The sequence below is a fragment of the Lutjanus erythropterus genome, chromosome 16 (assembly GCF_056507025.1).
Source record: "Lutjanus erythropterus isolate fLutEry1 chromosome 16, fLutEry1.hap2, whole genome shotgun sequence".
Lineage (NCBI taxonomy): Eukaryota > Metazoa > Chordata > Actinopteri > Lutjaniformes > Lutjanidae > Lutjanus > Lutjanus erythropterus.
Genome location: NC_139332.1, coordinates 38,226,278 through 38,244,253, shown reverse-complemented (window position 1 = coordinate 38,244,253; position 17,976 = coordinate 38,226,278). Strand labels below are relative to the sequence as shown.

At 44.7% G+C, this 17,976-nt stretch overlaps 1 protein-coding gene and 1 pseudogene across 2 annotated transcripts in view; both read right to left on the bottom strand.

Moving 5' to 3' along the window:
• LOC146313678 (uncharacterized) overlaps positions 1–4,412 on the bottom strand; it is a 5,088-nt pseudogene extending 676 nt beyond the window's left edge. The window contains exons 1-2 of the transcript XR_014772081.1: positions 3,991–4,412; positions 1,398–3,087 (exon numbers count right to left, since the gene is read on the bottom strand). The product of XR_014772081.1 is annotated as an uncharacterized LOC146313678 (transcript). The remainder of the gene's footprint in view (positions 1–1,397; positions 3,088–3,990) is intronic.
• Positions 4,413–8,488: 4,076 nt separating this feature from the next.
• On the bottom strand, positions 8,489–17,692 carry LOC146313677 (uncharacterized). The gene is made up of 2 exons (XM_084739597.1): positions 17,333–17,692; positions 8,489–10,009 (listed from the first exon to the last, which is right to left on the bottom strand). Exons 1-2 carry the CDS (start codon positions 17,610–17,612, stop codon positions 8,541–8,543), a joined length of 1,749 nt encoding a protein of 582 aa, XP_084595723.1. The 5' UTR covers positions 17,613–17,692; the 3' UTR covers positions 8,489–8,540.
• Between the last annotated feature and the right edge of the window lie 284 nt (positions 17,693–17,976).

The following is a 17,976-nucleotide window of genomic DNA, read 5'->3' as shown; positions in this document are numbered from 1 at the left end:
CGGATCGGATCATTTTTCGGATCATTATCACCATAGTGATGTGATGTAATAATAATGATCATAGTAATGATAATTGGTAATAATATTAAAAACTTCAAACTTATATAGTGCTGTACTATGTATATACTACACATATATTAGATCATTATACACTGTACAGTATAATACATAAGTCCCGCCTACAGCAGCACATCTGATTGGTTAGAAGTGATGATCAATCAGCAGACACACTGTGTGACAGACGGGGTGAGACAGAGCTGCAGCGGTGAGCAGAGAGGAGCTGTGGACAAGTTAAGACAGCTGATATCACCAAAGTTTCAATCAACATCACAGTTTGATGATCTGTTTCTATGGTGACAGCAGAGTTACATCAGTGAAAAAAGTTATGGTCTGGATTTCACTCGAGGCGACGTGACGACTTTTAACTGAGAGCTGAGCTGCACACAGCAGCATCTGTCCTTCTGTTCACTGCAGCTCTGCATGGAGATTTCAGCTTTTAGAACTTATACAAAACTAACAGTGACAGAAAAACTATGATGCTCACATGTGGTCAGAACCGTAGAGGACGATCCGTACGAGACACAGGTCAACCGCGATCCGTACGAGACACGGGTCAGCTGTGATCCGTACGGGACACGGGTCAACCGTGATCCGTACGGGACACGGGTCAACTGTGATCCGTACGGGACACGGGTCAGCTGTGATCTGTACGAGACACGGGTCAGCTGTGATCCGTACGGGACACGGGTCAACCGTGATCCGTACGAGACACGGGTCAGCTGAGATCCGTACGAGACACGGGTCAACCGTGATCCGTACGAGATCCGTACGAGACACGGGTCAACCGCGATCCGTACGAGACACGGGTCAACCGCGATCCGTACGAGACACGGGTCAACCGCGATCCGTACGAGACACGGGTCAGCTGTGATCCGTACGAGACACGGGTCAACCGCGATCCGTACGAGACACGGGTCAGCTGTGATCCGTACGAGACACGGGTCAACCGCGGTCCGTACGAGACACGGGTCAACCGTGATCCGTACGAGACACGGGTCAGCTGTGATCTGTTGCAGCCCTAATAGAAATGTCCTTCAGAGGACGACTTTTTACTTTTATACTCTGAGGACATTTCAGAGCCTGAACTTTTTCACTTTTACTGCAGTAAACAAGTTCAATCAGTACTTCTACTTTAAGTATCTGTACTTGTACTGCAGTAAAGGACGTCCGTCTCCTGTGGTGTTCAGACAGAAGAGCAGAAGTGGGCGTGGTTCATACAGGAAGTCACGTTAAAAATGTTGTATTTTCACGGAGCTGAATAATAAAAGAGCAGCTTCAGAACAAATATCTGTTTCCATCTCATTATCTAACGGATCGGATTCGGACAGCGTTCCTACCTGAAGGCTTTCCCACAGACGCGGCACTGGAACGGCTTCTCGCCCGTGTGGATCCTTTTGTGGACCTCGAGGACGTGGACAGATGCCAGGCTCTTCCCACAGGTGTCGCAGGAGACACGGTGGGCTGGTTTGTCTCCGGTGTGGTTCCTGATGTGTGTGGTCAGAGCACCGTTATCGATGAACGTTTTCCCACAGAACTCACAGATGTATGGCCGCTCACCGCTGTGGATCCTCTTGTGGCGCCGCAGGGCGCCGGGCCGCGGGAAGCACTTCCCACAGACATTGCATCGGTACGGTTTGACGCCGGTGTGGCTCCTCATGTGCGTTTCGATGTTCTGGTAGGTTTTACCGCAGATGTGACAGATGCTGCCGGCGTCTCGGTGCGTCTGCAGGTGGTGCATCAGCGTTTCTGACGGACGTAAAGCGTCCCCGCAGATGCCACAGACGGACGCCTCTGAGTGACTCTTGGCGTGTTTCCTCAGGCCGCCTTTATTCTGAAAGGACTCGCCACAGATTTTACAAACGTGAGACGTCGGAGAGGACACCTTGGCGTTGCCTTCCGCAGGTGGACTTGTCTCCGCCTCTGGGTCCAGGTTCTGAGAGTCTGGTTCTGAGTGAGTCCGGCTGTGTGTCTTCAGGGCGCCACTCTCGATGAACGTCTTCCCGCACCGCTGACATGCATACGGACGCTCACCGACGTGGATCTTCTTGTGGCGGCGCAGTGCTCCGGCGCGGGGAAAGCGTTTCCTGCAGACGGGACAGCGGTATGGTTTGAGTCCTGTGTGGAGTCTCATGTGTGTCTCCATGTTCCTGAAGGACTTCCCACAGACGCTACAGGTCCCGCTTGTCTCCCGGTGGGACTGCAGATGGGTCAGGAGATCCTCAGGCGAGTCCAACTCCTGTCCACAGACACCGCAGATGCTCGGAGACGCCCGGCAGTGCGTCTCGGCGTGTTTCCTCAGGAAACCGCGGCTGTGGAAGGCGTCCCCGCAGACCTTGCAGGACAGTGAAGACTTTTCCCTCTTTGGTTTGTCTGACTGTCCATCCTCATCCTCGTCCTCACTCTGGTCCCCATCATCGTCCTCGTGGGTCTTCAGGTGGTCCTGGAGCAGCTGGTTCTGGGTGAAGGTCAGTCCACAGATGGGACAGACATCGGGGGTCCTGCTGTGGATCTTCTTGTGTCTCCGCAGGGACCCAGGTCGGGGGAAGGACTTGGGACAGAGGTCACAGCGGAACGGTTTGTCTCCTGTGTGACTCCTCATGTGCGTCTCCATGTTCTGAAACGTCTTCCCACAGATGTCACATGTCCCACCACCATCTGTCTCTCTGTGAGACCTGAGGTGGTCCAACAGACCCTCAGAGGACTCGTAGTGTCCCCCACAGACCCCACAGAGACCATCCGGGTTGTCTCCATGAGTCTCCACGTGTTTCAGCAGGTTCCCTCTCAGACGGAAACTTTTTCCGCAGGTGAGACAGTGATGAGCTGCCGGCTGCTCCGTGGTTGTCCTCTGCTGTCTCCGTCCTCTGTCCGTCCTGCTTGTGTTTTTATGACCCGATGAGTCGTCGCTGCCCCTCCAGTCATCGTCACTGTCCTCGCTCTGAGGAGCAGAGACATCAGAGGAGGCGGTGCTGAGCGTGGCCCTGGGGAAGGGGGCGGGGTCGACGTCAGCGCCACTCGTCCTGATGGAGTCTGGAAGACAAACATTTCAGACTTGATGAGACAGATTGGAACATCGTGGACGATTCTGATCGATCAGATCAGATCGTTAAGTCACCGTCTGTCGTGTGTGTGAACCCATATTTGTAAAAGGTTTTTCAGCTGTTACCATGGTAACGACTCTTTTTGTTGAATTCCTGTTTAGTTTTAATTAATCCTGTTACAATCTTGCCAACTGAAAGAAAAAAAGGGTGGAGTCTGAAAACAGGTGGAGCGCACAGGTGTACGTATTTTTTAACTAGTGATCAATCTGTCAGACATTTTTCTGTTGTTTGGTCCATAAAATGTAAATAAAAGTTGATCAGAGTCCAAGACGACGTCCTCAGATGTCTCGTTTTGTCCACAAGTCAAAGATCATCAGTTTACTGTCAGAGAGGAAAGAAACCAGAAAATATTCACATCCAAGAGGCTGAAATCAGAGAATCTGGAGTTTGTTTTTTAATTTAAAAAATGATTAAAACTGATTAAAATTGATTTCTCAAAATAGATCAATTTAATAAGTGATTAATAATCAGTTGATCGTTGCAGGTCTAATTAATTAGAATTGATATGACGCGGCTCTACTCTGCACCGTTTTATTAACTCCTGGTGGTTTGTGCCCCAATTTGTAAAGAGGGAAACTGATCAATACATGTGATTAACATCCAGTTTGTTGACATTGGCTGTAAACCTGTAGTTTCCCACTGAGCCTGAACGCATCTTTTCGTTGTTCATTTTTGTTTGTTCCTGATGTTTGTCTGATCCGTGACCTCTGATTGGCCCAGCTCAGGTTACCTAGCAACAGCAGTCATCTGGCTGATGTGGCTGCATGATGGCGGCCTGTCTATGTCTGTGTTGGACAGGTCTGTCTGTCTGTCTGTCCCCGTGCGTCCTCACCTGTCCGGTCCAGCAGCACCACCGGACTCAGCAGCGCCTCCAGCAGGCGGCCCTGCCGGTCCAGCTGCTCCCGGTACTCCTGCAGCTGCTCCTCCAGGAGGTGGACGATCCTCCGGGCGGCCTCCTCCAGCCGCTCGGTGAGCAGCAGCCGGAGCAGGTGGAGCAGGCGGGACTCCGAGGAGCCGCTCCGCTTCTCCACCAGGACCAGGATCTCCTCCACCACCAGGCTCAGCTGCTCCGACACCGAGTCCGTCAGAGTCCGCAGACCGAACACCGGAGACGGCTCCGACAGAGACATCACGTCCACAGACATCACGTCCACGTCCGAGTCCGAGTCCGTAGAGGCACGGTCCAGAGTCCGAACAGAGACGAGAGCTGCAGGAAGGAAAACAGCCGGTTTGATCCGGATCAACGAGTCCACACGGAGACAGAGAGGCTGAGAGAGACTGCTGCCCCCTGCTGGAGCGGAGGACACAGTGACACCACAACACTGACTGCTGTTCTAATATGATTCATTGTACTGATGCTAAATTATATCTGTAAATATACAAACAATCAGATGTTCGATGACAAACGATTGAAACAATAATTACATCAAGGAAAAAACACAAAGCTAATAAATGAAAACAATAAACAGACCAGTAAAAGTATACATCTATAATTAATGATGATCTTTTCTATTTTAGACACGTTTTATAAATTAAAATGCCAGAATGATTTTTAATGCTCTCAGACACTCTTTGATCATTTTACCTTCAGAAATCCATAAAATCCAATAATTCAGAGTCGCCTTCATATATGGAATATGATCATATAACTTTCTCAGGATGACTGTGTTTATTTTATAGTTTAAGTTTGTAAATATGATTAATGTCTTCATATGTTGAGTCATAAACACAAGGTAAATATAAGAAATGTTATTAGTCATGTGACACCAGAAATAATATTTCCTGAAAAAAGATGATTATTTCATTAAAGCAGACCTTCAGTATAAATCAATAAAAAATGATTCGATTAAAAACAATTCAAACGTCCAAAGACAAAATAACGAGACATTCTGATCAGATGATATTTGACACGTGAATATTTTAAGTGACTTTATGAGTTTTTATTGTTGAATTTTGATCTGATCTCTGAAAAAGAGAAATTAATAAAGGAGCAGGTCGTATAATATTCATCTTCACAACATCAGTGTGAGAGACGGTTGGTTAAATGAGGAGGCTGGTGTGTTGAACTGCTCTGCCTGCTGTGTGGACGACAGGAACAGACTTCAGATCAGTGTTTTAGATCCACGACAGCTGTCTGTCATCAGAGCAGCTCTGACATCAACACACATTAACGCCACAGAACGTCACATGATGAAGAAATGAACCATCATGTCTGTTTGAGTGGTGCATTCACAGGACCAGTGAAGTCTGACATCATGTCCCTGCAGACTCTGTCCTTCCTACAGCAGCGAATGAAAAACAGTTCAGAGGTGTTTTTAACACGACGTTCTGTCATCATCACTCATTATCAACCACCATCATACGATCACATGACCTCTGAGTCGACTGAGATTCTTCCAGTCGATCTGTCGTTTTTTCTTTCCTCTGTCAGTCAGTGAGCATCACAGTTACAGGACAAAACACACAGCCAGAACATTTACATGAGGAATTAAAGGGAATCATAAATATATTTTTATATTATCTGGAGCATTTATTAAAAATCTCCTGGTGACCAACATGTTGTGTCTGTTGACTGATGAGAGAAGATAAACGAGTGGCTGGTAAACAAGTTTCTATTCTTGTTTTTTATCTGAATCATTGTACACAGATCGATGCAAAACAACCCGAGTCTCTAAATCACCACAAACCACAAAACTAACAGTGATGGAAGCAGAGAAGAGTGATAGAAACAGCTGACGCGCCGTCAGACGCTTCGCCAGAGCGGTCAGACGCTTCACCAGAGCGGTCAGACGCTTCACCAGAGCGGTCAGACGCTTCGCCAGAGCGGTCAGACGCTTCACCAGAGCGGTCAGACGCTTCACCAGAGCACACCGCCGTCAGACTCTTCGCCAGAGCGGTCAGACGCTTCACCAGAGCGCACCGCGGTCAGACGCTTCACCAGAGCGGTCAGACGCTTCACCAGAGCGGTCAGACGCTTCACCAGAGCGGTCAGACGCTTCACCAGAGCGCACCGCGGAGCGCAGGACGGCTTGCATCATTGTCAGTTTCAATAAAACTTTACAGAAACTAAATAAAACTCAACAGAAATGTCTTGGTTTGTCTTTCCACTGTCCAACAATCACCAACTCTGGTTTGGTCCAAATAAATCCTTAATTCATGGAGTAAAGGAGCGCAGATTCCTCATGAAAATGTTCTGCGTGTTTTCGTAGGCTCTGTTTCATCATGTTGTGATGCTCACTGACTGACAAAGAAAAAACAACTGACTCTGACTGATGATTTGATTGGTCGACTATCAGGAAGCAGCTACAGACAAACTACAGACATGTCAGATCCAGACAGGATTAATGAAGATGACAGACGACTGCAGATCCACAGGAACCACTGGAGCTGCGTGGAGACAGAAGAAGAGTGGAGAACAGCTGATCAAAGTGAAAAGGCTCCTCATTTATACTGCAGACAGGCATCACAGAGAACGTCATGTTACAGAACGTCATGTTACAGAACGTCATGTTACAGAACGTCATGTTACAGAACATCATGTTACAGAACGTCATGTTACAGAACGTCATGTTACAAAACGTCATGTTACAGAACATCATGTTACAGAACGTCATGTTACAGAACGTCATGTTACAGAACGTCATGTTACAGAACATCATGTTACAGAACGTCATGTTACAGAACGTCATGTTACAGAACGTCATGTTACACCAGGAGGTGAATTAATGAACAGAACTCATCAGTGATTCTTATGAACAAGTTCGTTCTCCCATTTTCAGAACTCTCTGTTCTGTTCTGTTCTCCCAAAACAGAACCAGGAGTCATTCATCATATACAGTTCTTTCTTTATATTCCCCCAAAGAACATTTGATCTGAACAAACTAGCACACAAGTACTTTTACCTGAGTAAAATACTCGGATACTCTCTCCATTCCTGCTGTCCTACATTCAGACTCAGTCCAGAACCAAATCAATACAGTTCTTCAAAACCCACATTCAGGAATCCTCAAAAATCTTTATGTTATGTGTTTATGGTGAAAAATTAATATGAAATATATGAATATAATGATGATTTTTAAATATTTTGAAATACTGACATCAGCCTGACGGGTCCAGTATCTGACTGTGTGACTCTATTTACGTTTCCACACATTTCAGTGAGAACTGATGTTTAAACTCAGAACAATCTACCATCATGTTCTCATCTCAGCTCGTTAAATACCATTGTTTAGTCTCCGCCCCCTCTGCGTCTCACACTGATATGTCAGGTCTGAGACGCTGCCAGAAAGACTTTTTAACGTGTGATTAAGGTTGTGATGCAGTTTCCAGTCAATCAGAGCATCACTAGTTTTATATCTTGACAACTCGCATTTACATTTTCAAATTCTTCTTTAAAAAGATATATAGAAAATCGATATAAAAAATGATGTAAAGGTCAGTAAACTGTAAGTAAAAATACTGGGAGAATCGCTGATTCTGGCTTTCAGTTTGAAACTGAAAGCTCATTTTGATCAAACTTTTGGATTTAATATTGAAATTTTGACAGCTCTCGTAGGAACTACTTTCTTTCTACAGTAAAGTCTACCAGAATTTTGTTTTTTGTTTCTTTCCAGAAATCATCTGTATGGCTAATATCTCCAAAACTCTGCAGCTCACACAAAAACGAGATTCTACATAAACAGCACCGCAGGTAAGAGGAGAAACATGGAGTTTTGGTTTTGGGTCGATTGTCCCTTTAACTCCATGGAAAAGACTGTTGAATCTTTTCACATCTTTACATGTCATGTTCATTTTTTGCATCAAAATATGGAAATCATTATTAATATCATTAAAATCAGAACTATGTTCATCCCTGTTAGCTTTAGAGAGAGATCATGATTTGGGTTCAAATAAATGTGTTACATTTATTATGTATGTCACATGACATACGTGAAGTAAGTTCTGGACGATTATATCTTATGAACCTTGAAACTTTTAAGTTTTGGTTTCACACGAGACATGAACTCTGGTCTCATGATAAAAGTCTTGAGTGTGTTTGATTCATCCACATCCACCTTCTCCATACGTGGAGTTTCTCGCTCTTTCTATCACCATGAAAGCCTGGTGCACCTCAGACAGACACTGAAGAGTATCTTGTACGTCTGTATGAGTTGCTGAGGATTGTGGGAAAACGTTGGTATTTGACGACCTGGGAGTGAGACCAGGGTGGAACTACTGACACTGTTTAAATGAACCTGACAGTGAAGTTTTAAGTTTATTTGAACTTGTTGGAACTGAAACCACAGCTGAACATTGTCAGTTTGAGTGCAGCAGAATAAGTTGTCTCTAACTGGCTGGCACATGCAGTAACACAAGTCCGGTCCGTTAAGCCCCACCCCTGTCCTACAACTGGATGAAGCCTGAGTGGAAACTGTCCATTCTCGGCTCATCTGAGCTGTGGTCCAGCTCCGTGCCCATCCCCCCCACGGTGTGGACTTTGAGGTGTCCGTTGAGGGAGCGTCGGGCTTGGAAGCTCTTCCCACAGACCCTGCAGCTGTAGGGTTTCTCTCCCGTGTGGATGAGGATGTGTCTCTTCAGGTCTACGTCCTGCATGAAGCCCTTCCCACACACCTGGCACAGGAAACGTCTCTCTTTATTGTGGAAGCGGACGTGTGTGTCCAGCGTCTGTTTCTGGGTGAAGCCCTTCCCGCAGATGCTGCAGGAGAAAGCGCGCTCACCTGTGTGTATCTTCAAGTGCGTCTTCAGATTGCCGCTCTGGTTAAAAGCCTTCCCACAGAAGCTGCAGGTGTATGGTTTCTCTCCGGTGTGGATTCTCAGGTGCATCTCCAGTGCCGCGTGAGCTGGGAAGGACTTCCCGCATACGTGACAGGTGTTGCCTATCTCACGGTGGGAGTGCAGGTGAGCGGCGAGGCTGTCGGCGGACTCGTATTGGTGTCCACAGAGTCCGCAGGAGCAGTCGGGGTCCTGCAGGTGAGTCTCAACGTGTTTCACCAGGAAGGTCCTCTTCTCGAAGGCATCCCCACACACTTTGCAGCGGTGCGATGTCTTTGAGCTGCGGCGTCTCTTGGGTTTCTCTGCAGTGTCTTTCTCATGAGTTGCCATGTGTCGCTGCAGGCTGCGACGTTTCCTGAACTCCTCACCACAGACACTGCAGGCGTGCACCTCCTCTTCGCCGCTGTGCTCCTGCATGTGGCGCTCTAAAGACGTCATGTGACAGAAGGCCCGGCTGCACTCTTTACACTTGAAGGGCTTCTCAGCAGCGTGGACGCGTATGTGTGATGTCAGGTTTCCCTTCTGGCTGAACTTCTTGCCACAGACGTCACAGCTGTACGGCTTCTCACCGGTGTGCAGACGCACGTGCAGCTCCTGCGCCAGGATGGACTGGAAGGTTTTCCCGCAGAAGGAGCAGGTCTTACTCTTCTCCTGGTGATCCTGCAGGTGAGCAGCCAGGTCGTCTGCAGAGTCCAAACGCTCGCCGCAGAGGCCGCAGCGGTGGTCCGGGTCCTTGGCACAGACCTGCAGGACATGTTTGAGCAGGAAGCCTTTCCCCTGCAGAGTGCGACTGCACACCTGGCAGGTGAAACTCTGAGCTGGAGTTGACCGCTTCCGTTTGTTTCTAACGGCGAGTGGCGGCCGTCCTCTCTTCTTCTTCCTCGGAGTCTGGCTCTGGTCGGTCCAGTCGCTGTCTGGATCAGCGTCACTGTGGATGGCTGAGCTGCCCGGTGAGATGGGTGGATGGTTGACAGGTGAAGCAGAGCGAGGTGAGGGTGGGCAAGAAGCATCGCTGTTGACTCTTTCAGTTTCTGTCTGTTTCAGGTCTGTGTGGTTCAGGGTCACCGTCTGCAGAGAGTCTGAGGAGACAAAACAACAGCTGATCAACACCTGACAACTGATCACACGAATCACTGAAATCAGACAAAAAGTGAAGCCTAGTAGATTCAAAGGGGTTACATGTGACCTGATGAGTTACTCTCTAAACACGGAATAAAACAGAAACCTGTCCTAATTAATTAGGCTGAGAAATTAAGAGGAAACTGGAAAGTGAAGTTTAAATAAATTAAATTTCACATTTTGAAATGATTGTGTGAATTCAGTGACGTTCATGCTGACAGAAAATGTTCTCTGACTCCAGACCATCAGTTCAACCTGGAAACAAAAACCTACAGCATCATATAGACTTGTTTTTAAATTGTTTGTCATTGGAGAGTTCTTATAAATACCATTTATACGCCTTGTCGGAGTCAATATGGCCAGCTCCCCTTGACAGATCCTAAAAAAAAGTAGGGGTGTCACGATTTAAATTTTTTATAGAAATCGATCAAAATTACGCCATGGTCTCGAGCATCGAAATCAAAGAGAGGGTCGACGATCCCCTGATGCACCTCGTTAGTTAACCTGCAGTTTCTGACACCGTGGCAAGTGCAGATAAAGGAGACGCAGCACCGGAGCTTGAAGCCGCTCCTGCTTCTCTTAAAACACCAGTGTGGAGATATTTTGCGTTCCCGGTGAGTTATCAACAAGAAGACCACAGTGTGTAAGATATGCTATGTGCGTTTACCATACCTGTCCACGGGAAACACTACGAACATGGCAGGACACATCCGCCAGCATCACAAAGATGTAGATTTGACAACTGGGAAAACACCATCACTGGTCCAGACAACTATTCCATCCTCATTTGCAATAAAACTTCCACTCAGCTCGCGCAGAAGTTATAACTAACGCTACAGGGCTATTTATAGCAACAGACCTGCAGCCTTACTCTGGTGGAAAACGCTGGATTTAAACATTTAATTAGCGTACTTGAGCCACGCTACAGTACGCCCAGCAGGTCGCATCTTACAACAAAAGTGTCGGCCTCCATGTATGAAGACGTTAAAGAAAAAGTTTCGGGGGTCTGAGCAACGCAGAATTAGTTGCCTTAACAACAGATGGTTGGAGAGTTACATCACCGTCACAGCAAACTACGTCAATAATGACTAATCAAAAATAACTGTTGTCTTGTCTGGCCATTTATGTCAATAGTTAATATTTTGATAACTCAAAGAGCATCTCTTTCTCCAGATAAAGATAACAACTTATCTTTGTTAAAGAAAAAAACTTGAAAGAAGAATGTAAAAATGACAAAGTCATTCTCAGGAGACAACAAAGTCCAGACTACTTATTTTTTTATGTTTAACTGTTAGGATATAGTTTGTTAAGGCTCTGATTGTTCCATGACTTTGGACATGACTGTTATATTTTTTATGTATTTATTTTGTTTTGTTGCATATTGTTATTTTAAGAGTTGTGCTCACTGCTGAAACCAAAGAGTCACTAGATGGCAGACTTCTCATTTTTGTTATTATTATTGTTATTATGTTTGTTTTTGTTGTTTTCTACTTGACTGAGAACAAGATTGTTACCTTTATATTGTAAATAAATTATTTAAATTTGACCATTAGTGCCTAATGTGATACATTACACAAGAATAATGGAAACTGCATCACTTATATGTAGCCCATCTTTTGAAATAAGATTTACTGTACAAAATTTAATGAATAAAACCAATGATCGTAGACCAGACTAGTCTAAAAATGGCACAGGCCTCTGTGCCGTAAGAAAAAGAAAAAGAATCAAGAATCGAATCGAATCGTGACCCTAAAATCGAAAATCAAATCGAATCGAGGATTTGGAGAATCGTGACACCCCTAATAAAAAGCAAAGACATAATTCTGAGATATGCACATTAAATACCTTATAGTTAAAAAGTAAATGCATTCAGACTGAGTTAACAGAATGTCTCAACTTTTTATTTCCTCTCATCAAGTAAACAAACCCTAAAAAATCTGTGATAACTCAAAACTTCAAGGGAAGTTTTACCTCAATGACTTTACTCAATTTCTGAAATACAATTTTTGGCAGTTTCTAAAATTCAAAGATTGAAGTTTATCTAAAGAAGTAAAGCAGGTTATCTCAACAAAACATTATTAGTTGTAAAAAGGTTGAAACAATCAGTCGACTGTTAATCATAATCAATTTATTGTTTCATACTTTTTCAAAGAAAAAAGACAAAAAAATCTTTTATGTCTCAGATTTTCTGTTTTTCACAATAAACTGAACTTAATTCAAAGGGAGACGTTCAGACGTCACTTCATCACACGTTGACACATTTTTCATCATTTTATGACACAGACACCAATTTATCTCAAATTATTCATCAGGCTCATTAAAATGGAAAATAATTTTTACCTGCAGACACGATGGATTTTAAAACTTTAGAGTTTGAATTGGAGTCAAAACTCAAAAATGTACAGAAGAAGTTGCTTTTTCTTTTTTTACAGTATAAAACATTTTAGATTAACAGGCTCTTGTTTTTTTTCTCTGTCTCTTACCAGCAAAACAATATACACATTTTACATGATTCATAAAGGCTGTTCATCAGATATAAATCTGAAATGTTCTGAATTTCTTCCACAGAATTTTATTTTTTTTAAGGGACCCAAACTAAGTCTCCTGTGACCCACCTGTGGATCACGACCCAGTGTTTGGGAATGACCCAGGGGCGTCACTAGACCTAATACTGTACTGGGGCACACCTGGGGCACAAAGAATTAATGAGAGCGCACAAAGTGCGCGAGAAAAAAATACATATTCAGCACTTATTTATCATAAAAAAACATAAATAGTTCTTTAAACTATTCAATCATATCAGACTATGTTGTTGTCTAGATCTTTGATTAACCACCTGAAATGTACTGCAGTAATGCATTTGGCCTACTTGTGCACTTCACTCTAGACTTCTAAACCATTACTGATAAAAGCAAAAAGGAAGAGCAATGAATCTTTTTGAAATATTTATTTCAGTGAACATCTGCAAATTGAACATTTACAAAAGTAAAAAAATAAAATAAAATAAAGCACCCCTACATCTCTGGGTTCTTTTATTTCCATAGTAGAAGAATAAATGAACAACTGTTGTGTGTCTCTTCAGGGAATCATTTTTTGGGAAGTAAACTGTAACGTCTTGTTTTCATTTTTGCAAAGTGGTCAATCACTTGGCTGTGGCTTAACTTGTAAAGTTCCTCACTCTCCACTGACATGATGGCAAGATGGTGAAGCCTATCCTGCCCCATTGTGCTTCTCAGCCAAGTGTGGAGCCGTCTCAGCACACTGAACGTCCGTTCACAAGTGCAGCTGGACACTGGGATGGTCAGAGAGATCTGAATGACCTGTGTCAAGGTTGGGAACATGACTTGATCCAGCAAGCTGAAAACACATTGCATGTCTGTGATTGGAAGGCTCTCCCGCTTTCTGGCCAGATAGTTTTTGGCCACTAACACCTCTTCAGGTTTTAGATCAACATTGTAATGATCTGCCAGACCTCTGAGGTCATCCTCACAGAGGAAGTTGTCAGATCCTGGATTACAGGCCTGAACACCTTTTAGAACTTGGCTGTTGAGAGATGAAAAACGCTGATCCATCTCAGCAACCATCCTGTCAAGGCAAGGTAGATACAAGTTTGCTTTCAATTTCTCTGCATCACCTAGGTCACTCACTGCCCCACAACTAGAGTCCACTACATAGTCCTCCATGCGTTTCTGCTTCTGCCTTTGTCTGGTAACAGCACATGACTCTGGGATCTGGTTGGCTGCACAGTAGGTCTTTGCTCTGTCACAAAGCTCAGCAGCCTTCTCATCTGTGCGCATATCTTTTAGAGTGGCACACACAGCGCATTTGTACTCCTCAGCTTTGGCCAGGTCTACTGTTTGACTTTGCAGATATTTGTGTAGGTTTTCAGTCAGAGACAAAAAAGTCTTGAACATCATCAACAGATACACTGTGGAGAACCTAGCCAGTTTGACATGGAGCCCCACTGCCATAGGGCTGTTTATACTGGATAGGCACTGAAGCACTGCAGGGAGATTGTCTAACATGGCATTCACGGAACGCAACTGGCACGACCAGCGCGTCTTAGAGAGTTGCACAAGTTCAGATGGCTGTAAGCCTAGCTGCTTTTGAGTCTCCTTGAATTTGTGATGGTTAACAACAGAGACAGAGAAGCATGTGTACACACTCTGTAACAGGTCAAATAAATCCTTGGCCTCAGGTATGGCTTGGCAGGTGAAACACAGGACTAGATTAAGTTGATGTGCATAGCAGTGTACATAAATGGCCATGGGATGATTCTCTCTGAACTTAGCTTGGACCCCTCCAACTTTCCCACTCATGACCGATGCACCATCGTAAGCCTGCGCGACCACCTTCAGATGATCTATGCCATTTAATCTTAGCTGTTCTTCAATTGCAGCAGTTACAGACTCTGCATCAAATCCTTTCAGTTCCGTCATAGCCAGCAAATGCTCCTTCACACTCCCTTTAGTTACATAACGGACACACACAGCTAGCTGCTCGGTGTTGCCATCTCTAGCCTCATCTGCCATGACTGAAAACATTCCTGCATCTTTTATTTCACGAACAATAGTTGCGACTATCTCTTGAGCGCAGCACTGAATGACTTCATTTTGGGATGAAGGTGATAGATATGTACAGTGTGATGGAGCTGAATAGGACCGCAGAAAAGGATCAAACTCTTTCAGGAGATTAATACACTCAAGAAAGTTTCCTTGGTTGTCGCTGGAGATGCCCTCATTATGGCCACGGAATGGGATGTTTTGTTTACCCAAAAACTTTGTAACAGCCACCACCCGGCTGAGGTACTCACGTCTCTCTTTGATTTCTTTCTCATTTGCTGAGTCTAACTGTTCAACAACACTACCGTGAGCTGCACTGGATTTATAGCCATGCCAGGAGAGCATGCTTGCCTTATGGGCAGGTGATTTCTCATGCTCTCTACAAAGATCCAGAGCTTTTTTCCAGTTCTGTAGGCCAGTGTTTGCAAAGGTGTCATGCTTCAAATGTTTGCCAAAAATCCTACAAGAAAAACAAAAGGCTGCATCTTTAGATTTGGAGTATTCCAACCACGTAAAGCTTTCAAACCACTTAGCGTTAAAGGATCGCTTCTTTACACCAAAGTTTGACTGGGGATATTGTGACAAGTTTACTTGGTTTGGACCAGAATCCTTTTCCCCTAGATCACTTATATGTCCCTCAACATTGTGGACACTGCTTTTCGGCCTTGCCCCCAGTCTGATGTTTTCTGCCACTGTGGCAACTGCTTTCTCAGTCTCATCTCTGGGGTGTGGTCTCTCCTGGCTGTCTGTCTCTTGCTGCCCTTCCTCCTCTCTCTCTTTTTCCCCTGATTCAGCCAGCTCAATTTCTCCTACACTCTGCTTCTCCTGCCTGGTGCAACATACAAAAAATTGAATATGATTAACTGTCGCCTCAGATAACTTTTACAACTAACATTTATCAAATCTGCAAGTGGGGTAGTTTAAACTAACTAACTACATTGTCAACCAGGTCTCACCTCTCAGTGTCTATTCTCTGTGTCATCTCTCCCTGAGGCCCATCAACTTCCATCTCTCCGCCTCTGCACTCCGCTCCACTTAGTCTGAAGCAACATGAAAATATTACTGTCTATTGCTGTACAAATATGTACATAGCTCAAAGTCTCCTATCTGCATTTTTTATGGTCTTCAGTTTTCACATGGGATTATAAGAATAGCAAAAGCTGCTCTGTTTACAAAGTTATCCCACCCTTCCTTGTGACAAAAAAGTCACCTGACCAAAAAGCATTCTGTAAGAAACTGACAGTTTTTTTGTTTTCCAAAAAATTGTTTTTTGTTTTTTCCTCATATGGGAGGTTTTGTATTTCTGCCATCGATATTCAAAATCAAATGACTCAGAGGCAAAAAAAGAAAAAAAACATGATTGGGACATCATTCACTGATAGTCAACTCACCTCCGCTCTTGCTCATCAACTTTCATCTCTCCCTCACCTCTTCCAGCACTCTGTTGTTCCACTTTGTCTGGACAGACATGGAAATATATATATAAAAAATCTAATTGGGGCAACAAAACCTGATATTTTTAGCCATGTTTCTGGTGACAAATACAGAAATTTTACTATTTTTTCTGGCAACAAAACCAGGTGCTTTAGCTGTAGCCATTTTTCTGGTGACAAAACAAGATTATTTTAGCCAAAGGCAAACCGATTAACAAGACAAGTCTACTGTGCTATTTTTCTGTGAAATAAACTTGAATGGTTTAAAAATTTGGCTCACGACTTGATGATAGGGAAAAATGTTTTTCTTCCTGAAGATAGACCATTTGAGAACCACTGCACCGTCCACAGGCTACATCTGTCAACTAACACAAGCTAACACACAAGTCCTGAGCAGAACCAGCAGACCATAACCAACATTATGTTTCATGCTCATGAAACTCACTGGAAATTCCCCCCACAGCTCACAGCAAATTAATATGGTTGTCTTGATACAAGGAATAACGTTAGCTAACTTAGCATTAACTTAAGACGGACTTATGTTGCCTAGCTAGCTAGGACTTCACTTACCGCTCTCATTCCTCGCTGCTGTATCCCTGCTGCGGGCGAAAAACTTTCTGATATCCATCTAGGAGTTACAGTTCGAGTCAAATAAAAATCAAAATAATATATTTAACAAGTTGTTGTCGGCTAACGTTAACTACCTACCTCACGCAGATTCTCATCGCCTGTCTCTCTCTCTCTCTCTCTCTCTCTCTCTCTCTCTCTCTCTCTCTCTCGCGACTTCGAGTTGACACGGAAGTATTATCAGCCGAAGTCGCGACACGTGAATAAATTACCATATTAATTAGCCATGTGCGCATTGTTTATGTGGAGTGAATACAGTAGCAATGAATTACCATACTAAGTAGTATGTGCGCTGTAGTCTATGCTATGTAGACTTAAAACTCTGAAGTGATTTTTTTTTATTGGTGAAATTTTTACTGGGGCACTGCAGATCAATACTGGGGCACGTGCCCCAGTGAAATCTGTCTGGCGACGCGGCTGGAATGACCGTACTACAAGGTCCCGTGGGGGCACACCGGAAGGGGCGTGGTTTCGTCTCTATTATTTTTGCGTTTATTTATTTATTTGTTTTCACCGACGAACTTTTACTCTAAACTTTGATCCGGCCTCCTCTGCGCGGCTGACGGGACCTTTATTTTGAAGTAGAGCGGAAGCGTGGGTCAGTGCAGTGTGTGTTGTGTCCAGTGTTCGGGTCCTCCGGGTCCCCTGTGTGTGTACTGACCTGCAGTGTGTCTGCGGAGCTTCACTTGGGGCTTCAGCACGGCATCGAGCAGCCTCCTCTGGCGGCAGATCTCCCGCTCTGAGCGCTCAGCTCTGTCTTCGTACTCCGCCACGGTTTCCTCAAACAGAGACACAATGTCCTCCGCAGCCGCCGTGAGCCGCTCGGTGAGCAGCGCTCTCACCGACACTTCTTCTCCTTTTTCCAGCTGCAGCAGAAAGTCTTCAGCGGCGGCGCTGATCCGCTCATGGACCGACACCCGCAGCAGCTGCACACACAACATGCTGCTGATGGAGTCCAGCACAGACCGACAACTGACAACAAAGACACACACACACACACACACACACACTCACACACACTCACACAGCAGTAAACACACACACACACACTCACACACTGACTGAGGGTTCCGCGTCGACGACTGTTCGCTCTGAGGAGAGCGAAGCGGAGCGGCGAACAGCGCCTTCTGCTGGACTGGAGGGAGAACAACCACCGACGGAAAAAACAAATCAATAAATACGGTGAAACAGACGGACTCATCAAATCTGATTTCTTTCTGGTGACTTTTAAAGAAAATAATAAGTTCACGACTGTTAGATCAAATACTTTTTATTTTATTTTTAATTTTCAGGAAAGTTCAGAAT

Coding starts and splice junctions, on each gene's coding strand:
- LOC146313677 (XM_084739597.1), bottom strand. CDS start 17,612: ATGTTGTGTGTGCAGCTGCTGCGGGTGTCGGTCCATGAGCGGATCAGC. Junction 10,010..17,332: donor GCTCCGCAGACACACTGCAG/GTCAGTACACAC, acceptor TTGTCTCCTCAG/ACTCTCTGCAGACGGTGACC.